Source organism: Ursus arctos, unplaced genomic scaffold (assembly GCF_023065955.2).
Source record: "Ursus arctos isolate Adak ecotype North America unplaced genomic scaffold, UrsArc2.0 scaffold_30, whole genome shotgun sequence".
Classification (NCBI taxonomy): Eukaryota; Metazoa; Chordata; class Mammalia; order Carnivora; family Ursidae; genus Ursus; species Ursus arctos.
In genome coordinates, this window is record NW_026622986.1 from 18,529,755 (window position 1) to 18,550,514 (window position 20,760).

General features: G+C 39.2%; 1 protein-coding gene across 1 annotated transcript in view; it reads right to left on the reverse strand.

Annotated features, from left to right (window-relative positions):
• Positions 1-966: 966 nt before the first annotated feature.
• The window catches only part of PLXDC2 (plexin domain containing 2), a 432,671-nt gene continuing 412,877 nt past the window's right edge, over positions 967-20,760 (reverse strand). Inside the window, exon 14 of the mRNA XM_026478971.4 lies at positions 967-10,874. Within this exon, the coding sequence (XP_026334756.1) occupies positions 10,758-10,874 (117 nt within the window). The 3' untranslated portion in view covers positions 967-10,757. The remainder of the gene's footprint in view (positions 10,875-20,760) is intronic.

Sequence of the window (20,760 nt, forward strand, 5' to 3'; positions counted from 1 at the left end):
CTATAGCTAATTTAAAAGCTGTGAGATTGTCATGAGCAATTTTTTCTTTAACATTTTCACTTTTTATTTAAGAAAATGGTACACATAAACACTGGCTTAGATGTTTTTCTGTTAGGCAAAGTTGCATGATTTGCATGAATAATTTTTCCCTTTTGGCATCCTACAAGGCAATTCCTACCATTTAAAATCGCAGTTCTGAATATACCCCATGTTATCAAAGCTTCATCAATACAGCCCCAAAGATCCACACAGAGGTAGGACTTGAAAAATCATTATTGAATTGCCCGGAGCAATGGCTGGAGCAATGCCATTGACTGGGATCCCCCACAGCAGCTTCTAGCAGTTGCTTCCTGGTCCTGGGGTCAGGCCGGTGCACACCTGGGATTGTGCAAAGGATGGTCTAGGAGTGGTGAATGAGGAAACAGGGAAAGGATCTTTGGAATTCAGAACGTTTCACTTCAGATGTTCTCCATAAATTAGCTGAGGGACACATCCCAAAGCCCCTGGAGAAATGGGTACCATCATTTCTGGTTTGGAACAAGGGGGATGGAGTAAGAGAGAACCTTTGGTAATTCGTTTGGAAAACCACCAGCGCTCCCAAACCAAGGCTAGCAACAAAGGCAAGAGCTGAATGGAAGCATCTTGACTGATTCCAGGACTAAGAGTTCAACAGGCAGTGAAGTCCACCTGTCCGGTCTAGAACTCAACCAGGGCCTCTGTGCTTTGAGAGGCAGGGGCAGGAACCAAGCCTCCACCCAGCTGGACACTATGACATTCTAGGTCTTTCCTTTTCTCCAGCTCCCTCTAGCTGGTATCAGGGCAGGTTTAGAAGCAAAAGGGTTTTCCACCATGTTTACCAGGTTTTCTACCTGCGGCTCTGGACGTTGCACAATTTTCTTCCATAATAAGTAAAATGTTTCAAAACTAAGGGAAACAAAAGTACGTTGAAAGACCAGGATAAAAGTATTTAAGAAATTAAAACAAAATGATCATTTATTGTTTTTAATATGTAGTCAAATATGACAGCAGTATTACACAAATTGTTCCCTTCTCCCCCTTCTAAAATCCCCAATTTGTTGACTCCAACCGTAAGTGAAAAACAGGATTTGATTCTGAAAATAGCAATCAACAGAGACAACACAGATAACATTTGGTCACCACCAGCTTCCAGACCTTTTAAGGTGAACTTTGTCACCATGGCAGTCGATACACTGGCTTTCTTACAAAATTTTTACTAGGAAAAAAAAAGGAAGATTTCCCACATACTGTAAGCAGAACCAGAGTTGCAGAAAAACTTGGTTTAAGTAGCTGTGTGAGGAACACTTTAATGACTTATTGCAATCATAACGATCCCCAGGTAAAAGAGACGGCAAATTAATGAACTGCAAGGAAATACATTCAAACTTAGATAATTAATCTTACAGTGAAAATAATCAGGAAGCTTGCAGAAGTACATAGCATCTGAATTCGTGAATTGAAACAGTCGGTTTCAGTAAAGGTCACACCCCGCCTGCTATCAGACACCATTAGTGCAAATTCACGTACAATCATTCTTACATTTGCAGGTTCAGGTACATCAAGCTTGAGATCATCATGAAATATGTGTACGTTATTTGATCGTGGAAGAATGCGGGCTCGGAATGTCTCACTGACACGGCAGAGGAGACAGGAATGATGCTGAGACTGGAGTAAATTTAAAGTGCTCAGTTTTCCAAACCCTGGATTAAAGCGGACTTTTGGAAAACCTCTGCAAAATTCACCTTCACCTGAAAGACGCGTCCTTGATGTGAGTACAGGGCTTTGGAAAAACAGCGAGAAACAAACTTGCGATGTGCTGTGCTCACCCACAGTCTTTCCTTTTGGATGGGGTTGAGTGGGTTTAGAGGGTCAGATTTCCTCCCAGTGTTCTCTTTCAGGAGCTCCACAGGGAGCTTTGTGATTCTGACAAAGGGCACAATTATACCCACTTTGAAATGCATTTACAAATATACTGTGCTCTGGTACAACTGGCATAACACACAGACAGCCCCCCGGGGGCCCCACTTCTTCTCCTTTCACACTTCAACATGGCAGATGACTACAAGCAGAATTACCAGAAACAGTAGTAAATTCCTGGCATTGGAAGTTCCCATGATCCCAGCTGGCATGCAAAAAAGGCTGCCTCTTTTTTTCCCCCTGAAAATAATGTACTTCCCAGGCACTGTCCAAATGCCTCAAATGAGGCAAATGAGAGATTTGTTTTGACCAACCTATGAAAAGACTTTCCCCTTCTCAGCTAGGGCTCTGAGATTTAGCTATACTGGACACGAAAGGTCTGTGTCTAAAGAACCTTAATTCATTTTCCTAAAATGATTTTAACAGGTTTCGGCAAGGAAAGCTCCGGCTTCACTTTGATGGTATTTTCAGAGTAGCCTGGTGGAGGACACTGAATTTGACTTTTTATTTCTCTGCTATAAATATGGGCATGTTTTTGTTCAAACCATCTTAAAAATGGTTCCTTGGACTTGACCGTGTGTCTAGATGATAGTTCATGAATCTGGTCCCAAGGCGGTCAAACTTCACAGAGATTCAGCTATGGGTCTACAGTTGAAAGTATCCTTTCTTCTCCTTTCCTCAGGAAAATTGTTTTCTTTTCATTGTATTTATTGCCTCTCTGTGGTTGGCTGTCTCGTGGTCTCTGGCACAAGGGGACCAAAGCACATGCCTTGTAAGTCAGAGGGAGATAAATGGAAAACCCTCTTTTTGGTCCTTACTTGACCGTAAGTAACCCAATCTCCTAGAGCAGGGGTCTTCGTGATTTTAGGATTGTGCCATAGAAGTAGTGCAGGTGGATGACGGGTGAGTTTTAGATTAATCGGGGACATCCTTGACTTTCTGTTTATCACCTGTTTCCTAGGATAACCTGCAGGATCTGTGCCCCAGTGTCTGAAAGTCTCAATGACCTGATTGTGAGCTGATCTTTATCTACTGCTGTTCTGTACATTGCTCTGAAGAAGGTGAAACTTCTGCTCCATAGCAAATTTCAATCTTGATTTTTTCCTTGAATCATATCCACCCACCCGCCCCTATGTTTATACCTCTCCCCACATAGCAAACTTCTAAAATGAGTTTCATGCTATGTAGCCATGCAATCGGCACAAAGGTTTATAGCTGCATGATTAGTAAGTGATGTTTGGGTCATGAATAAAATAGTTTTTGTAATGCTAGGGAAAAGAGAGATTCTTTTAAAAAAAAATAACACGCCAGTAGGAATGAGAGAAGTCACTGAGATTTTCAACCAGAATCAAAAGAAATATATCACTATCTGAGAACTTAAAATTTTTTGCTTTATTCCATTAGATTTTTTTTTAGTAATCCTCAAATGTTAGTAAATTTTAGAGATTAGAAAAAGATGAGGACCAGCATATGATTTACATTATTTTTTCCTCCAGCCTTTTATTCTGGATTTAAAGTCCCAGAATCTTTTAGTGCCAGCAGTGATCTGGAAATTCACGTACAAAAACAAGTTTTGAGCATTTATTTCTCTAGACATAATTTGGTCATTCCTAATAAATGTTCTATTGAGAAGCCAATGATGATGTATTTCATAAACTTGTCAGGGAGAAGTGATTCAAGAAATTATGGGATTTTACTTGAATAATGACCATCTTACAAAAATGAGCCATCTTACTTCTTTGCAATCATCACTGTGAGAGCGGTGGGCAGTGGATGCCTTAAAAGTTATGTCAGGTAACAATCAGGCAGATACATTCCAATTTTAGCTGAAATTAGAAGATCAGCTTAATCAAAATGTTACGTCACATCAAACGGTCCGATAGGACTGTGGTAGAGAGGACACGCTTGAGGGTGTCCTCGGCTGAAGCTTTCTGGTTTCCAGGATTGCCTTGCAAGAGCGCTCTTTGCGTGAACGCCTCAATGTGCTATAGCCTCAGGCTTTGTAATCAAGGCTTTCAAATGTGTCGCCATTGTAGCGCCTTGTAGTAAATGGTGACGAATGCTCGCAAAGTCCGGGTTAGTCTGTTAGAAAGGGAATCAAGGGAAGGCCTAATATTCCAGTTGGGGGACTGTTGTTACTTCTAGGAATATTCTTGAGGGATTGTCTTTGTAAAACTCCACCAAGTTTTCCAACTGGTGCAGTACAGACACAAGAGCCACTCGCTTGATTCACAGCTACCACAGGAAATCACTGACCCAACAGGAAAACTGACATAAGGCACATCAAATCGTTAGGAACTTTGGCTTGACAGATTTAAATATCCTAACTCGGAAATTTCCAATTTTCAATTACTTGAGACGGTCCATTTTTTTCTTCTAGAAGGACAATAAAAGAATCAGATATAGAAATAGAAATATCAGAATATCAGAAATAGAAAGCTCATCCAGATATACTTAAAATTCGATGTACCAAACTTCAACTTCCACGCATATTTTGAAGGCAAAGATGAAGGACTAAGATTTGTAGATGTGTGAAATGACCAAAAGGAAACTCCTCAAAGCAGAGTCTGTGATGCCTAAGTCGTATGACCCCGAGTCCCCATACTGAAGCTAACATCCCAGCAGCTACCATTATAGCAGCACCGCGTAATTACCAAACGGCCTTATCTCTTGCTATGAAAAAGCCAATTTCTAAGTTTCCGGAGATAACCAATCTTCTGATCTTCTCTCAATAAATTCGTAAAACTGAGAGATAGGGAAATGGATAAGGATGATGGTGGGTTGTAATTGAACTAGTGACTTTTACAGTTCCTTCTAATTCAAAGAGTCTATGATTCCAATTGAACTAGTGACTTTTACAGTTCCTTCTAATTCAAAGAGTCTGTGATTCCAAGTCGTATTGTAAATAATAATTAAAAAAAACCCTATCTATCATTTAAGTGACAAGTGAGAGAGAAACATTTTTTTTTTCTCCTGATACATTTTGCTTGTTAGATAATCCAGTAGTTTTCCCAATCCCAATCTGGGACATTTGGCAATGTTTGGAGATATCTTTAGTTGTCACAGTCTGTGTGTGTGTGTGTGTGTGTGTGTGTGTGTGTGTGTGTGTGTGTGAATGCTCCTGGCATCAACAGAAGCTGCCTGGGAGCGGCCATATAGACCCTACAACACAAGGGACTATTTCAGCCTCCCACAGAGAATTAGGGGACCGCACGTGTCAACAGTGCCAAGGCTACAGAAGCCTAAGGCAGTCTGGTAAGTGACATAGCAACCACACACGCCTAAAGTGCAAATGCTTCTTTGATACACGGGTGTTTCTGGAATACCTTAAGACTATGATGTTGAACATTCAGAAAGTATTGGTACAAGAAAGCGAACTGTTACATCTAGTCAGAAAAAGTTCAAGTGACCTGGGAAGGCCTCCTGGGTCTGGGACAACTTTGGATGAATCACTTTTGTTCTCATGAATGACATTTACAAACCATTTAAAATGGAGCAAACAGCACCAATGTGCAATGATGTATCGTATTTCTGAAACATTCTTCAGACACATACTTGACAGTTCCCTATCTGAATATAATAGAGAATTGGAATCAGAAATTGGATAGAGTAATATTGACCCAACTACTTGCAAAGTTGTGTTTGAGGATTCCATCACATTACGATTGTCAGTCTACATGCTTGATCTCTCACTATTTGTATGTATCACTGTATACCACAGATCCAGCACAGGGACTTGGTTCCAGTAGGTGCTCAATAAATATTTAAGTAAACTGATGGCTGAATGAGTGAACAAATAAGGGATGAGTCAAAGTGCTCCACAAAATGTAAAGTGCTTTATAAACACAAGGTAATATGAATATACGACAGGTAATGCCACAGACCTCATAATACTGCTCAAAAACCTTCCTAGGGCAAAACTGTTCAAATGGTTTCAAAAGCAAATAAAAATTGTGATTATATATGTTGTAAGAAAATACACTACGAAGAATCTGAGTTTTCAGATATGTTTGGGAAGAAATGAAACAAGGCAGAACAATTTTAAATGACCAAAAATAGTGTTGCTGACAGATGACCACAGGTAGGGGTTAGAGGGGCAGGCAAAACCAAATAAAGACATGTAATGGCTAGAACTTGAAATCACTGATTGTTATAAAGATGGTACTATTCTTACGAACATGACAGAAGAAGACCAGTCCAATGTCTATATTAGAAGAAGAGTCAATACTATAGATAAAGTTAGCCTTCGGATGGACTGTGCCTTCTAAGCTGCTTGGTTGGCCTTAACTGCTGGTGAAGGAAAGGGTATAGGCAAGAAAAATGGTAACAGAAATGACCAGTCAGGAGTTTTAAGTTCAAGACCCAATTCTGACACTGGGAAAATTACCATATCTTTTTGGGCGTCAATTTTCTGATCTGTAAAATGAAGAGCTTGGGTTAGATGTCCTGCCATGATTCTGGCATACAAATGCTGATGCCAAAACACAGGGTGGGATGGGAAAGTAAGAGCTAGAGCAATCTTTGGGAATTAGTAAAGCTCATTGTAATAAAATATCTGAAAAATGCCTGAAGAAATACAAAGCAAAATCACATTTCACAGGAGGAAGAAACCATAGCAATAGGATATATTTCTCGGTTAGTTTTATTTAAATATTAATTTCTTATCATGGAAGGAAAGTTTCTTGAATCAAGGCATGGATTCTAGCAAAACTTTTTCTCAAATGGGCAACAGACACTAGAGGACATAACCCAGTTTACACTCCTTCAGGAAAGGTAATAATGTAAGAATATTTTGCCCTAGAAACTAACAAATTATACTAATCAGAATATATATTATCTGCATATTAGTATAATTTAAAAGAATAGTAATCCTCTTATTTGCATTTGCAAATTTTTACAGTTCAGATTGAGTCCCAAGTATTTTTATATTTTAAAATGGCAGCCCCTTGTATTTGTGTTACAGGGATAAAATAAATATTTGAAATTATTTGTGTTTAAGGTATTTCCTTCTAAAGAGAAACCTGCTGGTCAGCTCCTGGGCCTCCCTTTGCTGTGAAGAGTAAACTGGGAAATCACAAGAAACTAGAGACTAAGTGACTCTACATAATAAGGAACTGAACAAGTTGCAGCATACACATAGGGACTCTGTCGTGGTGGAGGAGGCAAAGTTGGGAAAGACATGACTGAGGGGAAATACTAAGAGAAAATATGAAGATGGGAAAAAAATTGAGCAATTCTCCTTTGGCATTTTCTCAAGAAAATTTTTGATCGATTTGATTGTCTTTGAAAGCTTTTAGGATTGATGGACTTTTCTTCCTCTGGATGCAAATTGGTACTGACTGGACCAAGGCTGTGCTCTATATGGGTTTCATTGATGTAAGGTTTTAAAAGTCTGTACATCTGTACATTTAGTCAATCTGCATTATAATAACTTTGCAAGGAAGACAGAACAAAAATATTTTTATTTTCCAAAATTGTAAACTGAGACTCATGGAAGTTAAAGTGATTTTCCCAAGATAACATAGTGGAGACTCAAAGCTGTGTCAGCTGGTATTCTTTTCATCATAGCATGCTGCCTCTCTAAGACCAAAAACACCCAAGATATGCCCAGGAACTACCAAATCTTCTCTTTTTCTTCCTTCTCCTTTTTATTCAAGAATGAAAAGGAAAGACCTGTACTCTACAGCACTGTGTAACAGAATTTTCTGCAATGATGGGAATGTTCTCTGTTGTCCAATATGGAAGCCAACAAGCCACATGTGGCTATCAAGCATTTGAAATGTGACAGTGACTGAAGAACTGGTTTTTAATGGGCTTTTTTAAAATTTAATTTTAATTAATTTAAATTTACATAGCCACATTTGGCTGGTGGATAGGATGGATACTGGACAGCACAATTCTAGAAGCTCCATATGGGACAGATCAGCAAATGCTCTAGGTATCTCAAACTAAAGTAATAATGGAGGCAAACTGTACTTTATTATTCATCTTTAGTTTTCTGTTAGTACATCTTAAAGTCTCAACACTTCATAAACAAGCCAACATTGTGGTCAGTGCCATCTGGTTGGCTTAAGACATTTTTCTTGACATTTATACCTTTACCTAATCACCAAATATTATTTCCTTTGTAGCACCATTTATCAGATTTCTCCAGAAGTCTGTATGTGTTCCTTTGCTATCCTGAATTTTTAAAATTGTTATTCTCTCTCTACTCTGTTCGTAGTATTCAAGCAATGCACAGGTGCACCCCTTCTAATATATAATGTATGTAAAGTCCAAAGCATCAATGTCCATTCTGAATTTCTAGAAACATGGAGTACGTTTGCTCTTCCTTTGCAGTAAATGGGCACCAGGAACAAACCAGAAATATAAAATAGAATAAAAAGTTCATGAAAAAGAGAGATTAGCCAGCCTTTCCCCTTACCACTAAAAGATTCATATACAGCAGAAACTTTTCACCACCTTTAACTCCTACTTTCGTTAGGAAATGTTCTCACACTTCCAAAAAGTTTTCCCTATTACTTGGTGCAATTCAGTTCTACGTCTTGTTTGTTTCCAGAATTGTCAATTCTTTTAACAGAAAGTGGAAGATGAGCTCCGAAGGCAAGAGAGACAACATTACGACTTCAAAGAATTGTGCAAGAAGTTGGATATATACACAAGATTTGTATGACTGTCAATCCGCTGCTACTGGAAGTCACTTATCACGATAGCTAGTGGAAGAAGCATCATCTTATCCTAAAAGGAATCGTCTACGTGTTCCTTACGTCTTTGTAGAATACCAGTTGCACCAGTTACGTTGGCAAGTCATTTGGTTATTGCTAATCTGACCAAACCTACTCCACAAGAAATAAGCTGGGATAGTTCATATCAAGTGAATGCAGATAGAGCAGAGAGATTGTCATCACATCCTTCAATCACTTTGTTTGTCAGGGTTTTTTTTTTTGTTTGTTTTGTTTTTGTTTTTTTGCAATTATTAACTAAGTAGGTTAGGAAAAATTACTAACCTCATCAGGTATTTAAAAATGTAAAGCAAAATATACGTGATGGAAGACGGCACTCGTCTACATCAGACAACCGTGAAGATAAAATATGATACTCTGTTAGTAGACTGATGTTGTTCAATGTAGACACTGGCTACAGATGCTAAGCTGTTAGTAAAGTGCTGCTTACAAGACATCTCTGCTTCATGGTACCTGAATCTGCAAATGCTGGACCCTGTACCCTAGGAGAATCTACAGCGTCTTGGCACAGGATGTCAGTTTCATGGGTCGAGAGGCTGATGAACTTGTACACACGGGACCTGAATTTAAACGCTGGGAGCTTGGTATGGGTATTAACCGCTTTCCTCCTCAAGCGATGCCTTTCCTTTCCTCATTCGTGGAGAAGTTTCGAAATCTGGATTGTGATTACAGGCCAAAATGACAGATCCATCAAAGGAGCATTTGGCATCTGCTTTATTTAGCCAGGGAGGGAAGGGGTTGATAGGAATGAACGAGTGGCTCAAACAGGCAGGAAAATGATCGGCACTGCGACTAATTGAACCACTTTTGCTAAGTGACATAAAAATATTCTAATATTAAGGATTATTTTACAACTCTATGGAAGTATGCAGTAATGCATCTCGCATTTGTTTTGTCTTGATGACAGATGCACTCTTTGAGTCACAAGAGCCTGCCTTGTGTTAGTTATAAACAAAAATATATTTATATATATATTTATGTAACTACTATGTGCTTTAAAGAAAATTACTGTATGATTCAGCAGGGTTCTTTCATTCTTTTTTATCGCCAGGGATATGCTGACTTGAATGGCTTCTTAGACAGGAATCGACAATGACATGGGCCTTAAGTACAGAAACAGCACAAAGTAAAAAGAAAAGAAAAAGAAACCCCGAAATCCTCCCCTCAATATGTTTAGAATCTCTTAACGTTTTTGCTTCAAAAACAATTAAGGGGCTCTTCGTATTGTTTCCTTCAGCCAAGAGCACCTGTGGCTTCATAGGATTTCATAGTTGGGATAACAGAGGCAATGTATCTTCAAAAAAAAAAAAAAGTGTTTTATTCCGAGGCAGGAGAACCGAAAATCTCCTGTGTCACTCCCTCTCTCCTAACCCTTAGCTAAGAGTTTGGTAATTCTGCCACAGCCCACAGAAAGGGCACTCATTAACAAGGGAGAGGGGCACAGATAAAAGACTCATTCTGTAAAATAATGAACTTGTCGGAACAAGTGGATCTAGACCAGAAAAACAAAATCCTTTTGCCACTGTCTGGTGGAAAGATAGAAAATCTCTTATGTAAGGTTTGTTTTTTGCTCCTGCATGAGCTGTTTCTCTTAGCAATCCTGAAACATTCATCATTGCTCTTTTGAGAGAAAGGGTTCAGGCTTTGGAACACAGTTATCTTTGAGACATCAGAGAAGAATATTTGAACCAAAGGTGTAGATCCCTCACGAACTAAAGCTTTATTATTATTGTTTTTCTCGATCCCTTTGCAACCCTGCACCTAAGCCAATAGCACTGTAATCTTGTCATACTTCTGGCAAGTCCACAGGAGATGGTCTGAGTGAACTATAAAATGTCATTCCACTAGGGAATTCTATGTTCAATGGTCAGTGGTACCTTGTATAAGTTTTAGTTTCTCTTTTACCCTTTCAGGGCTGGGCTTGTCCAAAAATCTCATCTCCTTCAGGCTACAGCAGCTTAGGGCTCCTGTGTGTGTGTGTGTGTGTGTGTGTGTGTGTGTGTGCGTCTTAAAGGTATAGGCAAAGTTTTAGTCTTAACACCTGTAAGCCAGCACTGGTGCTGTTCTGTCCTAGAAATTTTAGCATTGCTCTGATACAATGAAACCTTCTTTCTCTCCAACTGGTTCAACTTCGGCATAGGCAGGGTGACCAGAACCTCTTCGAAACTTCATCGCAGGCCATCTGCTTGGGCGTCTCTGAAACAGAAAATGCAAAAATAATGAATATCAGGGTGATGGTCATATCATAAAAAAAATATCTGCCTGCATCTACTTGTTTGGGAGAGACAGCGTGTGAGTGGGGGATGGGGGCAGAGGGAGAGGGAGAGAGACTCCTCAAGCAGACTTCCCCCCGAGTGCGGGGCCTGACATGGGGCTGGATCTCACAATCCTGAGATCACAACCTGAGCCGAAACCAAGAGTCCGACACCCAACCCCCTGAACCACCCAGGTGCCCCGGTATTTGCCAAATATTTTAGATTAACTTCCGAATTAAATTTGGTAATATATTAAATTATCTCACGTTACTACCACAGTTGGAATTACCCATGCTCAAAGCCCCATGCTTGCATCTTCATTATGGCATTACCGGCACCTCTCAGGGGACAGTCCATTTGCCATAGCTGCCCCATAGGAGCGAGAGCGGCTCAAAGTCACAGCTATGCCTTGCATACTTTTGTCTAAGAGATTCTATAAGTGTCCAACTAGGAAAAACTGAATTTAGTAAAAAAGTAAGTCTTCTGAATATATAGCCACTGACATTTCCTCTTCTCTAGAAAATAATATCGCTTCATTTTATTTATTAATTCACTCAAAAACATAAAGCCATATAATTCTGCACAATTCTTAGAAGTGTGTCTCAAAGTAGGTGCTAGACTTTTTAGTAAACAAACTGAAAGAAAAATCACTTACTATCTTAAGAAATTATTTATTAAGCTGGGTCTTCCCATATAGGACTTTTTGCGCTTGAAAATTAACAGATGGCATGCCCTGAAAACTGAATCGAACATCTGAGGGCAGACCATCTCCAGCCTACGAACTAAGTAATGGCACAAGGAGACACTAGTCCTAAAACACAGGGTATCTATTCCGACAAAAGGAGCGCACTTCTCCCCAGCACTCTGTCCATCAGACAAACCTTCTGTGATTTACAAATAGAAGTGCTGATATGAATTATTAAGGTACAGCAGCAGGAGACACAAAAATGCATTTCACGGCTCCAGCGACACTGAAGACTATTGCTGCATTTATCAGAGTCTCTGCAGTTTGGGAGCATATGAGACAATGAGTACTGAAGGACATTTATTTCTGTCCCAAGTTTATTTCTATCGAAAGAATTTTAATCTGAATAAGTTAAATATCAGTGTAGATATACTGGCATTTGGCAGCTTCCTGGATTTGCTAATTCCATTCCACGGGCAATGATTAATGGGCGTAGAAGCGTTTTCACATCAGGTAGGAATGAGTATTAGCTCTGCTTTCTGGAAAAATACCTATTGAGGCAATTATATTCTGCCTATTAATAATATTATTTACTGCCTGTATAATACTATGTGGTCAGATGCTTTATATTTATTAGCTGATTAAGTCCCATGGCGTACGTGAAAAACTGAATAAGCCTTATTTTCCAGGAAAAGAAGTTAAAATAAAGAGAGGGCTAAATAGCAAATTGTGTGTCTTTGGGGGAACTAAAAATCATCATCGATGGAAACACACTGAGATTTTTAGGGAGCTGGGCGCTATAACTCATGATTACTCCTGTCGGTGAAAAAATGACCATCTGCCACCATGCTCACTGTTCAGAACTCCCACTTCGGCTTCAGTTACTTCACAGTTGGGCCTTTGAATGCACAGCTGCCCTAGTCCTTCTCTGAGTCAACTAGCACCACTAAGTCTTTGCTCTGAATCTCCACCTCTCCAAGGCCCGCCTGCCATCCCGCTGGCAAGGACAGCCCTGGGAACCAGCCCCGATTGACAACCCAGCACATAAAGACATTGTGCCGTCAGTGACTTGAAAAGGCGCACAGATTATCATCACGCAAATAAGGGACAACAGGTGCCGGCGAGGATATGGCGAAAAGGGAAGCCTTATCGCCCTGTTGGTGGGAATGTAGATCGGTCCAGCCACTGTGGAAAACATATGGAGGTTCTTCAAAAAGTTGAAACTGGATCTGCCATATGATCCAGCAATTCCAATTCTGGGCATATACGCAAAGGAAATGAAAACAGGAGTTTGGTGAGATCTTTGCACTCCCATGTTTATCACAGCATTATACACAATCGCTACCATGTGGAAACAATGTAAATGCCCATCAGTGGATCAATGAATAAAAAAGCGGTACACAGACACAATGGAATGTTATGCAGCCATGACAAAGGAGGCTGTTTTGCCATTTGCAACAACCTGGATGGACCTTGAGCATATTACGCTAAGTGAGATAAGTCAGAGAAAGACAAGTACTATATGATAGCACTTGTATGTGGAATCTAAAAAGGTCAAACATGTTAAAAAACCAATTAAGCAGCAGTTAACAGGAGATGGGGGCTGGAGGGATAAAATGGATGGTGTTTCAGGCTACAGATTTGAAAGGAGTATTGAGCCACACAGATCTAATGTACAGTATATTGACTATAGATAGTACTATTGTACTAAAAGTATATAATGTGGTAATAATGTTACAACCTTATTATATCAATGTATCAAAGTAACATGCTGTACAACTTAAATTTATATAATGTTACAGGTCAAATTTATCCAATTAAAGCACTTGTTTTAAATAAAAAGGAGCATAGGGTGCCTGGGTGGCTCAGTTGGTTAAGGGACTGCCTTTGGCTCGGGTCATGATCCCAGGGTCATGGGATCAAGTCCCACACTGGGCTCCCTGCTTGGTGGGGAGTCTGCTTCTTCCTCTTCCTCTGCCTGCCACTCCTGCTGCTTGTGCTCTCTCTTCTCTGTCAAAAAAATAAATAAATAAAATCTAGACATAAAAGATAACAATAAATCAAAAGGAGCATAGTTCATGAGAATGATGATGATGACGCTTGTGAAAGTTGTACTTTATTAAGCTCTTAGCTGTATTTCATGCTTCATACTAGGTGCTTCACATATATAATCTCATTAAAATGCACAAGTCAATCACTTACATTTTGCACAAACCCATAAAGCCAGCAAGTGGCAGAGCCCAGATTTAAAATGAGATCTACTTACTTTCAAAGTTAATTCTCCTTACTATAAGAACTGATTCTTAAAATTCAGTGGTTTGTGTACGACTCGCAAAATTTGTGAACATGGTTCTAATTTTATTTCAGTGGTAAAAATATTACATGATTAGCAACTTCAGTATTCTGTTAGTAAGTCAGAATTACTAAGTAATAATTTTCTGTCTAAAGTGAAAGACTGGAGGATTACTGGTCATGTTTATCATGTACTTTGTGAACTCATCGCAGAGGTACTCAAAATAGAAAGTAGAAAAATGTTGGGCAGCGAAGCTTCCTCTCTAACATGATACAAACTTATTTTCTGAATTAGCTGCATGAAGGAAAATTTCTCTTAATTTATTACTACTTGGGAAAAAAAAAGAAGCAATACCCCAACAAGACTTAAAATGACTAGAGACCTCACCATTTACACAGTGGACATCACTTATATACATTTCTAGGAACATTAAATCACTGCACATACTGTTTTAGAAAATCCTTTCTTTTGCACTTAAGTACACACTGAAAAAATTTATGAACTATCTCTGTACGAAATTATTTTAAATGTCCGTAGAGCATTACTCATAACTAAATCATGATTTATCTAGTCAATTTGATCTGGAGTTTTTTTTTCCCAATTTTTTGACAACATAAATAATTTTACAGTGAATATCTTTGCTGATAACCTGATGGGAATATCTCTAGTCAGTTTCTTTTATAAACTCTCAACGGTGGAATTATTGGGCCAAAGGAAACACACAAATTATTTACTAAACACTTGAAATTTCTAGTATGGTTCTACATGCTGTGTTGAAGGACACACGACCAAGAAAGGTACAGAACGTGGTTTCCACAGGGAAGATAAAACCATTTCAAAAGAAAGGGATTTTCAAGGTAGGTTCAAAAGGTGAGAAAGTACACTGAGGAACTAGCATAGGTGTCAAACATTCTAAAGATGAACCAAGCAGAATACATATAATCTTGCTACAAAATTACTCAACACCAGCATTGTATTTGTGCAAAAGTAAAAAAATTGTAATTACTTCTGTGGATTTTGACTAGATTAAAAGAAAGGGCATTTCCTGCCCCCCCCCATAATAATACCTTAAAATTTATAACAAAAATCTAACAGATGTCATGTACTGGGGTCTTAGGAATTTGATGTGATTTTATGTTTTTTGACAAGTCCTTGATACCTCAATCTTACCCCTAAAAATGCTGAACAAAGGGTAATCACTTTACCAAAATTCTGCTTCCTTTCTAAAATGCTTTCACATATCACAAATCAACTAATGATCTTAAATAAATCACTTTGCGTCCTCGTGGAAATTAATATCTGAGGGTTTGTCCTCTTCAAATCATAGGATCCTTATGCCTGCTTGCCTAACAGACTTTACCACTGGGAAATGACAATGACTGGAAAAACTTTTCTGTGTCATGGTTCTTCTATCATTGTCCCTCTTGTCTCCCTCTGCTAACTTTAGGATTTCTGGATTTACAGGAAATTTATATAAATTAGTGCTAACTGAAATTGCTTTCTATGTCAGGCTGCAGTTCAGAGATCTCCTTATGAATGAAAAAGATGGAGCATTTCTATGACTGTAATGGAACAAGTGAAGATTTAGCTCTTACAGAAAAATCTTGAGTGTTGGTGGTAGAGTACAAGGCATCTATCCAGAAGACGTCTAGAAACTTGGGCATGATGCCTGGCTCTGCCGTGAAGTGTGATGGGTCACAACCTGGACTTATATATCTTTCTCGAGGCTTAGATATGTCCAAATCTGTGTTCTTTTTATAATGGCTAATTCACATTGTTAGAGAAACTGATAGGGGCCACGGGGTCACTTGCTAACAGAGCAGGATGTATGCTGAAAATTGAAAAATTCAAACCAGACTGTAATGTTAATTCATTACAGAGATTCAGGATGTAATGCCTTAAAACATTGCTGGGTGTAATGCGTGGGTGATCTCTAATTTCATTTCTGAGAATTATTTTTGTGATTAATCACATTCAGAAGTACATGTTCACATTGATATGTCGGCACTGGGGTGGGCTGTGCAAACAGGTATTTTCCCTAATTACTCCTTCAGAACTATTAATTGAACAGTCATCCAGATCTGTCTCAGTGGTCTGTGGCAAGATAATTAGCTGAAATATCCACAAACAAAGCTGCAGGGTACCCTCTGTTAGCAATGTACACAAAACCACAGCTGGAGATTTCTCTGCAAGCTTGCAGAGCAGAGCAGACAGATTTTGCTTGTGGGTGAGATGAACCCTTGAAAGGAAGTTACTAGGTGGGAGCATTCAAGGAAAGGGGCGAATTTAGAAATCCAAAGCCCCCCACCCCCAAAGACACCAGTGGTGCATGATGGCACGCGACAAGCAGTTGTTCCAAAATTTCTGGTGTTTTGAGCTGCTTCCTTCAGTGAATGGTGGGGAAGAGGGAAGAGGCTGGGATTATGAGGCTTGGACAGCATCACGGACCTGTCACTTTCCAGCACAGGACTTAGATGAAGTCATGTGTTTTCCTTGTTTTTCAGTTTCCCCATTTGGAAAATAGAATGATCTAGATTATCATTTTTCAAACTTTTTTTTTCTTTTTTAATTAAAAAAAAAGTTTAAGTCACTGACCCTTTGTTCTAATGAAATATTACCTGGAACCCCAACAAGATCCCAGAGAGTAGGTTTTCTCCATTGTGAAGGAGAGACCCCGGCTTACACACTCTCCCTGAGTCCTGAGGCAGCCCATGGATCCCACCCTACCTCAGGGCATGTTGTGGCAGCTGTAGAATGAAGTCTGCATTTCTCACACTGAGCTGTGCATATGAATCAGATTCTTATTCAGTAGGTCTGGGGGGGTGCTGGGACTCTGCATTTCCAACAGGGTCCTAGGTGATGTTGATGCTGCTGGTCCACACAGCACACTTTTTAAAAAACTATTTAATTAGCCAACATATAGTGCATCATTAGTTTCAGATGTAGAGATCAGTAATTCATCAGTCATGTACAACACCCAGTGCTCCTCACTTCACATGATCTCCTTAATGCCCATCACCCAGCTACCCCATCCCCCCCCCACCTCCCCTCCAACAACCCTCAGTTTGTTTCCTATAGTCAAGAGTCTCTCATGGTTTGTCCCCCTCTCTGATTTCTTCCCATTCAGTTTTCCCTCCCTTCCCCTATGATCCTCGATGCTGTTTCTTATATTCCACATATGAGTGAAACCATATAATTGTCTTTCTCTGACTGATTTATTTCACTCAGCATAATACCTTCCAGTTCCATCCAAGTCGATGCAAATGGCAAGAATTCATCCTTTCTGATGGCTGAGTAATATTCCATTGTATATGTTAACTGCATCTTCTTTATCCATTCATCTGGCGACGGACTTCTGGGCTCTTTCCATAGTTTGGCTATTGTGGACATTGCTGCTATGAACATTGGGGTGCAGGTGTCTTTTCAGATCATTACATTTGTATCTTTGGGGTAAATACCTAGTAGTGCAATTGCTGGGTCATAGGGTAGCTCTATTTTTAACTTCTTGAGGAACCTCCATACTGTTTTCCAGAGTGGCTGCACCAGCTTGCATTCCCACCAACAGTGTAGGAGGGTTCCCCTTTCTCTGCATCCTCGCCAACATCTGTTTTTTCCTGACTTGTTAATTTTAGCCATTCTGACTGCTGTGAGGTGGTATCTTATCACACAGCATACTTTGAATAGAAAGGGTAATGATTCTCTACACTGTCTTCAAATAGGAGCGTTCTTTAAAAGTGGGTGGTAGAAAAAATATTCATCTTTGACCTTCCCTTTGTCTCCAGCGGACCTTTGTGGGAACTGAACATGTGTTCAAACAACTGGGTCAACCTTTCCATATTTAGCTTTGATAAAACTGAACTACCCAGGGGGAAGGATTTTTTTTTTCCTTTTTCATTACTTCTAAATACAAATTATTCTCTATTCCCTTTATTTTGTGTTGAATATTATTTCAACACAAGTTATGTTAAGTTATAAATATCTGGGTTGCCAGATTTGGCAAATAAACACACAAAACACCAGTTAAATTTGAATTTTAGATACACAGTGAATAATTTCTCAAAACTATACTTCATTGACATACACTAAAAAAATTACTCATTTATTATTTGAAATTAATATTTATCTAAGTGTCCTGTGTTTTATTTGGCAACCCTGTTCATAGGCAAAACACAATGGCTTTGGGCCCTGGCCAGCCAAACTTGAACCGAACTTTAATCTGATTAAAATAAACTACTCCTATTTGTGGTTGTGCCTCCTTGCTTTGTGAATTGTAGGCCACTTTTTCCTTAAAAAGAGTAACTCATATTGATTGGTCTGTCTTCTGGCGTGGTCAAGAATTCCAAGCAATAACTCTTGTGTGAGGCAAAGCCTGGGTGTTCTTTTAGATATTTTTTACTCATCTTATTGTAATTGCTTTTCTCATGTGGAAGCTGTTTATCGTTCTGCAGTTGCCTCTTCTCCAGCCTACAACTGCTCTTTGACACAGGTATACTGCGTTCATTCTAGAACTGTCCTATGGATGATCCTGAAAAATCGGTTAATAGCATCATAGTTGGTACATGTCCAGGATGAAAGTGATCTAATGCACGTAGAGAACTGCTATACGCTGGGATTAGCAAAATCGTCATATTTTTCATGTGATTTTCCTAAAGCTAAAGGATTCTTAAAATGAATAGGAAGTGACATCTGCTTCCTCTTGAAGACAACATTACTTTTGGTAATAGTCATGCAATGAAATGAATAATAATAATGACCAAAAAAGAAATGCAGACAGTGAAAAATCTTCCTGTTTTAAACCCCATAGTTATAATCTTGCCAGCAAAAAAACATTACAAATGAAAAATAACATAAATATTACCATAAAAAGGGGAAAGTAGAATGACTCAATGTATTTCTTTGAACTGCACTTAAATTTACTTCGTTTAAAAATAGTCATGGTTTTTACAACACTTATCATCAATTAATTTTTTTTTCAAGTTTTTATTTAAAGTCTAGTTAGTTAACATAACTAAATATTGGTTTCAGGAGAATTCAGTGATTCATCACTTATATACAACACCCAGTGCTGATCCCAACAAGTGCCCTCTTTAATCCCCATCACCTGTCTAGCCCATCCCCCACCCACCTCCCTCCATCACCCCTCAGTTTTTTTCTCTATCATTAGGCGTCTCTTATGGTTTGCCTCCCTTTCTCTTTTTTTAACCCCTTTCCCCTAAATTCATCTGTGTTGTTTCTTAAATCCCACATATGAGTGAAATCATGTGGTATTTGTCTTTCTCTGACTTGTTTCGCTTAGCATAATATACTCTAGCTCCATTCATGTTGTTGCAAATGGCAAGATTTCATTCTTTCTGATGGCTGAGTACTATTCCATTGTGGACATTTGGGATCTTTCCATAATTTGGCTATCTTTTTGAAAAAAGACACATGAAGGAATCCTGCTAAATGAGCCAACTCTGCCACGTTCGGAGGGTGATTTGGACTTTGCAATGACAGAGGTGAAGTAACTCAAGTTCTGTTTCGTCATCTTCACAATCGTGATGCTGTCCTTCTTTACTTAGAATCTACTATTTTATTTATCTTTTTGGGTGTTTTTATTTATTTTTCTTTTTTAAAGTTTTTATTTGAATGAGAATCTACTGTTTTAACAGAGACATACATAGTACTATATGGGCTGGAGACTCACTCAGCGTGAACAAGTGTAAAGGACTCCAGATTGTTAGGAATTGATTCCCTAAATGAATGCACGCAGCTGAGTGTGCGGTCAGGGGCCAGGTGTGTAACTGGGAATTCTTGAATTAACTTCCCTGTAGGGGACAATGTTTACTAAAGGACGAGTAATACAACTGTACTAAGTGGAAGTATACATATATATTATGTTAGCACAACTCAACAGTGACTGAATCAACTTGTTAGAGCTTAGAGCAAAAGTTTTGGACACAATTTAGAATTTCAGGCACATAGAGATAACACAAAGCTGACTGTATTTGAGATGGGTTTATTATAATTATACCATTCTCTATAGACATGTACCCCCATATTACCGGCACCCGAGGCAGGTTGCTCTTAATGCCCTTCCCTTGGTTGCCTTGCCGTGCACAAGGGGACTCACAGTACGTATTCGCACTGAATGGCATAAGTCTTATTCTATAGTTTATGCCCCACGATGGGCACAAGCACCCAGATGCTTGAGTAACAAACTTTTTTCTTGACTTCCTTTCTTCCTTTTTTGACTTCAGCTCATCATTGGCCATTTTGTTGTCCCAAATGAGAATGACGGGTGATAGTGACGATTGGTTAATTCATGTAGATATAAAAGCATTCAGTCAGCCAATAAAATTACTATTTAAGCACCTATATTTAAAACACAGCACTGAATTCAAGACACTTACAGCATATTTAAGAAAAATAAGATATTTGCATAAAAAGCTTGAATAGGAGCTAACCAATAGTACAGGCTAAAAATGAACAGACAATAGGTTTGAAATGAAGTATGTGCTGCATGTATTTGACAATGACGTCCAGGAGTTTTGAGGAAAGAGGCCTTCATTTGAATTTGAGTCGTCACAGATGCTTTTGTGGGCACACTGAACATAAAGACAGAGAGCAGTGGGGCGCCTTGGTAGCTTAGTCTGTTAAGCATCCCACTCTTGGTTTTGGCTCAGGTCATGATCTCAGGGTTGTGGGATTGGGCCCTGTGTTGGGCTTCTTGCTGGGTGTGGAGCCTGCTTGATTCTCTCTCTCCCTTTCCCTCTGCCCCTCCCCACCCCAGGTCAAGCTCGCACATGCACTCACCTTCTCTCCCTCTTAAAAAGAGAGAGAGAGAGAGAGAGAGCAGAATAAACCACT